At 36.3% G+C, this 6975-nt stretch overlaps 1 protein-coding gene across 1 annotated transcript; it reads left to right on the plus strand.

Moving 5' to 3' along the window:
* Nucleotides 1-4910: 4910 nt before the first annotated feature.
* On the plus strand, nucleotides 4911-5396 carry LOC145674208 (uncharacterized). The gene has a single exon (XM_081744042.1). It carries the CDS (start codon nucleotides 4911-4913, stop codon nucleotides 5394-5396), a length of 486 nt encoding a protein of 161 aa, XP_081600168.1.
* Nucleotides 5397-6975: the final 1579 nt, after the last annotated feature.

Consider the following 6975-nt stretch of genomic DNA (forward strand, 5'->3'; position numbering starts at 1 on the left):
AGTCGAAATCAAAAATCCGATGTACCATTTAGGAATAATCCCCAAAAAACTCTTGCTCCTAGACCGTTTGGCCGATCTTAACCAAACTTAACGTGCTGATAGAGTATGTCGTGCTGAGTGAGAACGTAGGTCGAAATCAAAAATCCGATGTACCATCGAGGAATCATCACAAAAAACTCTTGCTCCTAGACCGTTTGGCCGATCTTCACCAAACTTAGCACGCTGATAGAGAATGTCGTGCTGAGTGAGACCATATGTTGAAATCAAAAATCCGATGTACCATTTAGGAATAATCGCCAAAAAACTGTTGCTTTTAGACCGTTTGGCCGATCTTAACCAAACTTAACGTGCTGATAGAGTATGTCATGCTGAGTGACACCATAGGTCGAAATAAAAAATCCGATGTACCATTTAGGAATAATCCCCAAAAAACTCTTGCTCCTAGACCGTTTGGCCGATCTTAACCAAACTTAGCACGCTGATAGAGTATGTCATGCTGAGTGAGACCATAGGTCAAAGTTAAAAATCCGATGTACCATTTAGGAATAATCCCCAAAAATCTCTTGCTCCTAGACCGTTTGGCCGATCTTAACGAAACTTAGCATGCTGATAGAGTATGTCGTGCTGAGTGAGAACATAGGTCGAAATGAAAAATCCAATATACCATCGAGGAACAATCACCAAAAAGCTCTTACTCCTAGACCGTTTGGCCGATCTTAACCAAACTTAGCACGCTGATAGAGTATGTCATGCTGATTGAGACCATAGGTCGAAATCAAAAATCCGATGTACCATTTAGGAATAATTTCCAAAAAACTCTTGCTCCTAGACCATTTGGGCAATCTTAACCAAACTTAGTACGCTGATAGAGTATGTCATGGTGAGTGAGACCGTATGTCGAAATCAAAAATCCAATGTACCATCGAGGAACAATCACCAAAAAACTCTTGCTCCTAGACCGTTTGGGCGATCTTAACCAAACATAGCAAGCTGATAGAGTATGTCATGCTGAGTGAGACCATCGGTCGAAATCAAAAATCCGATGTATCATCGAGGAATAATCACCAAAAAACTCTTGCTCCTAGACCGTTTGGCCGATCTTAACCAAACTTAGCACGCTGATAGAGTATGTCATGGTGAGTGAGACCGTAAGTCGAAATTAAAAATCCGATGTACCATTTAGGAATAATCACCAAAAAACTCTTGCACCTAGACCGTTTGGCCGATCTTAACCAAACTTAGCATGGTGATAGAGTATGTCATGGTGAGTGAGACCATAAGTCGAAATCAAAAATGCGATATACCATCGAGGAATAATCCCCAAAAAACTCTTGCACCTAGACCGTTTGGCCGATCTCAACCAAACTTAGCATGCTGATAGAGTGTGTCGTGCTGAGTGAGAACATAGGTCGAAATCAAAAATCGGATGTACCATTTAGGAATAATCCCCAAAAAACTCTTGCTCCTAGACCGTTTGGCCGATCTTAACCAAGTTTAGCACGCTGATAGAGTATGTCATGCTGAGTGAGACCGTAGGTCGAAATCAAAAATCCGATGTACCATTTAGGAATAATCACCAAAAAACTCTTGCACCTAGACCGTTTGGCCGATCTTAACCAAACTTAACATGCTGATAGAGTATGTCATGGTGAGTGAGACCATAATTCGAAATCAAAAATCCGATGTACCATTTAGGAATAATCACCAAAAAACTCTTGCACCTAGACCGTTTGGCCGATCTTAACCAAACTTAGCATGCTGATAGAGTGTGTCGTGCTGAGTGAGAACATAGGTCGAAATCAAAAATCCGATGTACCATTTAGGAATAATCCCCAAAAACTCTTGCTCCTAGACCGTTTCGCCGATCTTAACCAAACTTAACGTGCTGATAGAGTATGTCGTGGTGAGTGAGAACATAGGTCGAAATCAAAAATCCGATGTACCATCGAGGAATCATCACAAAAAACTCTTGCTCCTAGACCGTTTGGCCGATCTTCATTAAACTTAGCACGCTGATAGAGTATGTCGTGCTGAGTGAGACCATATGTCGAAATCAAAAATCCGATGTACCATTTAGGAATAATCGCCAAAAAACTGTTGCTTTTAGACCGTTTGGCCGATCTTAACGAAACTGAGCATGCTGATAGAGTATGTCGTGCTGAGTGAGAACATAGGTCGAAATGAAAAATGCAATGTACCATCGAGGAACAATCACCAAAAAGCTCTTGCTCCTAGACCGTTTGGCCGATCTTAACCAAACTTAGCACGCTGATAGAGTATGTCATGCTGATTGAGACCATAGGTCGAAATCAAAAATCCAATGTACCATCGAGGAACAATCACCAAAAAACTCTTGCTCCTAGACCGTTTGGCCGATCTTAACCAAACTTAGCACGCTGATAGAGTATGTCATGCTGAGTGAGACCATAGGACGAAATCAAAAATCCGATGTATCATCGAGGAATAATCACCAAAAAACTCTTGCTTTTAGACCGTTTGGCCGATCTTAACCAAACTTAGCACGCTGATAGAGTATGTCATGGTGAGTGAGACCGTAAGTCGAAATCAAAAATCCGATGTACCATTTAGGAATAATCACAAAAAAACTCTTGCACCTAGACCGTTTGGCCGATCTTAACAAAACTTAGCATGGTGATAGAGTATGTCAATGTGAGTGAGACCATAAGTCGAAATCAAAAATCCGATGTATCATCGAGGAATAATCACCAAAAAACTCTTGCACCTAGACCGTTTTCCGATCTCAACCAAACTTAGCATGCTGATAGAGTGTGTCGTGCTGAGTGAGAACGTAGGTCGAAATCAAAAATCGGATGTACCATTTAGGAATAATCCCGAAAAAACTCTTGCACCTAGACCGTTTGGCCGATCTTAACGAAACTTAGCATGCTGATAGAGTATGTCGTGCTGAGTGAGAAAATAGGTCGAAATCAAAAATCCGATGTACCATTTAGGAATAATCTCCAAAAAACTCTTGCTCCTAGACCATTTGGCCGATCTTAACCAAACTTAGCACGCTGATAGAGTATGTCATGCTGAGTGAGACCATATATCGAAATCAAAAATCCGATGTACCATTTAGGAATAATCCCCAAAAAACTCTTGCTCCTAGACCGTTTGGCCGATCTTAACCAAACTTAACGTGCTGATAGAGTATGTCGTGCTGAGTGAGAACATAGGTCGAAATCAAAAATCCGATGTACCATCGAGGAATCATCACAAAAAAACTTTTGCTCCTAGACCGTTTGGCCGATCTTCACCAAACTTAGCACGCTGATAGAGTATGTCGTGCTGAGTGAGACCATATGTCGTCTTGCTCCTAGACCGTTTGGCCGATCTTAACCAAACCTAACACACTGATAGAATATGTTGTGCGGAGTGAGAACATAGGTCGAAATCAAAAATCCGATGTACCATCGAGGAATAATCACCAAAAAACTCTTGCTCCTAGACCGTTTGGCCGATCTTAACCAAACTTAGCATGCTGATAATGTATGTCGTGTTGAGTGACAAAATAGGTCGAAATCAAAAATCCGATGTACCATCGAGGAATAATCACCGAAAAACTCTTGCTCCTAGACCGTTTGGCCGATCTTAACCAAACTTAACACGCTGATAGAGTATGTCGTGCTGAGTGAGAAGATAGGTCGAAATCAAAAATCCGATGTACCATCGAGGAATAATCACCAAACTATTGATAATAATATTTTTTTCTTGAAATACTTTGGTTGTTGCGCAACGCTGCAACACTTACATTAGCCGCCACTGAATTTAAGTTTATTGTATCGCACAGATTATTGTAACAAGTATCCTATTATATGACCAGACGTTAACGACAGACCTCAATAAATTTACCAAAACAAAACTTTACGACAATGGAGAAAATTATTCACTTTTTCAATTTTCAATTTTTCCATAAAACTTGGCTAGTAGTGGGAAGTATGTATACTATATTATTATTATTATTATTATTATTATTATTATTATTATTATTATTATTATTATTATTATTATTATTATTATTATTAACATTAAGAATGTCATCATAAATGTTTGCTTTGTTTTATTTATTTTTTCACCTAGAATATGGGCTTCAGAACCCTCAGTAGCTCCTCGAACGAAAATAGGGCGGAAACATTTCACAAACATTACAATTAATAATTCTATTCACTTGGTCCAGATATTTATCAGGTGATCTCTTCTTTGTTGAAGATACAATCAGAAACAAAATTGAAATTAAGATCAATTGCGAAAGGATATACCAATAAACAAAAAAGAGGAAGATTTAAAGAAACATAACATTATGTTGAAGCAGTATGAAATGCTTAACCCTTATAGATTCCGGATTTTTAAGGTAAATTAGACTTTCAGTCAAGCGGCTACAGCATGATTCCTATTTATCATAGGATCATGGTTCATACCTCGTTTTCTTTTTACAATAGAGCAACCTTTCAAATGGTACCATTCACATCTCCTTATCATGTCCCTGAGGCGGGAAATTTTGAGAGAAATCGGGATTTTTCTTTGAAAATATTTCTGAGACCCCCACTGTGTTAATGCAGAGACCTAAAACTCAACTGGAAAACACTAAGGGGCGTACTAAATGCCTGTACAAAATTTCAAGCTTTTATCTTAAACAGTCAGGGCAGGAAAAATATCAATATCGTATTAAATCTGACTAAGGAACTAAAAGAAGAAATTGCAAAATTAAGTAAATCGCATACTGAGACTGAACGTGAGCTGGGAAAATCTCTCGACCTGGTTCACGAAAAACTGGATGAAAGTTTGGAACATATAAAAAACAGGATGAAAAAATCAGTGAATGCCTAGCTGAAATTGAGCGTTTAAATCAGGAGAATATAAACCTAAAAAAAGAAATTCAAGAGGTTAAAATGGATCTAGATGCTCTAGATCAATACGGAAGGCGCAATACACTAGAAATATTTGGTGTGCCGGAGAGTACAAATGAAAATACCCTTGATGTAGTGAAAAATGTAGGGCGTGCTTTAGATGTTAATGTTAGTGAAGATATGGTAGATGCATGTCATAGAATGAAAAAATTACCTCATCAAAAATTTAGTGGAATCGTAGTTAAGTTTGTGCGACGTTCGGATAAGGAAAAGTTTTTACACAGGAGAAAAGTGAAAAGAAATCTGAACACAACACATTTGGGTTATACTATGAGTGAAACTATATATGTAAATCAATCTCTTACTTCCTATAGAAAGCGTATTTTTGGTCAGGCAAAGAAAAAGAAAAATGAGAAACATTACGCATATTTATGGGTTGATCAGACGGGAAATATCAAATTAAAAAAAAGTCAAGATGATAGAAACGTTTTAATTCTTAGAACATTGGATGATGTACAAGCTTTGTAATACATTACTATTTTCAACATAATGGCTTTAAATGAGATAAATATTTATTACCAAAATGTGAGGGGTATTAATACTAAATTGTATGATCTCTTTCTTAGTATATCTGCAGAAAATTACGATGTAATAATATTAACAGAAACGTGGTTAGATGATAATATTTTTAACAATGAATTTATTGACGATCGATATAACGTGTTTCGTAATGATAGAGTATCTAAAGGAGGAGGGGGTGTTCTTGTCGCTGCCTTGAATAAATACCAAACTGAAAATATAGAAATTAGTATTAATGGTGTCGAAACTGTGTATTAAGTTACAGTTTGGGATAAATACTTTTGTTATTTCAACGGTCTATTTTCCACCAAAGTCTAAATTAGATAAGTATGTTGAATATTACCGATTAATGGAAAATATTATTATTTCTAACCAGTATCAGGTAGTGATTGCTGGTGACTTTAATATACCTGAAGTTAAAGATAATAATACAGACCTACTACACAATGGTAACATTTGTATTGCTCTTGCGAATTTTTTATCTCTTTGCGATCTAAAATTGGTAAATGATATTAAAAATAAAAATGGAAGAACATTGGAGCTGGTTTCTGTTAATCAAAGTACAAATTGTAGTATTGCTAAAAATGCTTGTGCACTATTAAAAGAGGATGATCATCATCCATCTTTGCTAATGCAAATATTAGTAACAGGAAAAATAACTTATGCAAAACAGAGTCAGGTGACAATGTTTAATTATAGCAAAGCTGACTTTGTTAATATTTATACTTCCTTAAGAGATGAAAATTGGGATGTAGTAATAATGAGTCACAATCCTGAGAGCGCATTAAACAAATTTTACGACATTGTTAACAATATTATTAATAAGAACGTGCCTAGGAAAGTGGTAAATGCAAGACATCGTTATCCTCCCTGGTTTTCTTCCTCAATCATTAAATGTATAAAGGAAAAAGAATTTTGTAGAAAACGGCAGAAATACTCGGTTTATTATCATAATAAATTTGTTGAATTGAGAAGGAAATTAAAAAGTATGATTGATTCATCATATAAGTTATATATCTCTCAGATAGAGTCTGCTCTTGTTAAAGATACAAAACCACTTTGGGCATTTATAAAAAATAAAAAAATAAAAAAGTCAAATTGCTGTATGACTATAAAAAATGAAGTATTGATGTCAAATGAATCGATATCTAATGCCTTTGCAGATTACTTTAAAAGTGTGTATTCTCCTTCCCCTTGCACATATAGTAAATTTGATTCAGTTGACACGATAGTTTCTCAATGTCTTTCTCTATATCCAGTTACTGATTTGGAATACAATGAAGCTGTAAAAAAATTAAAACCCTCAAAATCTAGTGGACCTGACTTGATTCCAGCATACATTTTTAAAGGTTGCTGTTCAGTGTTGAAAATTCCGTTATGTCATATTTATAATTTAATTTTAAAAACACAAATATATCCTAAGCTCTGGAAAAATTCAAGAGTCTGTCCAATCCATAAATCAGGTAATCCTTTAGAGATAGGAAATTACAGACCCATTTCGGTTATTTCAGCCCCATCAAAAATACTT

This window comes from Thermobia domestica, chromosome 17 (assembly GCF_964235325.1).
Source record: "Thermobia domestica chromosome 17, izTheDome1.hap1.1, whole genome shotgun sequence".
In the NCBI taxonomy this organism is placed as follows: domain Eukaryota; kingdom Metazoa; phylum Arthropoda; class Insecta; order Zygentoma; family Lepismatidae; genus Thermobia; species Thermobia domestica.

Bases quoted from the DNA above. Each gene is read 5' to 3' on its own strand.
- LOC145674208 (XM_081744042.1), top strand. From the start codon at position 4,911: ATGGATCTAGATGCTCTAGATCAATACGGAAGGCGCAATACACTAGAA.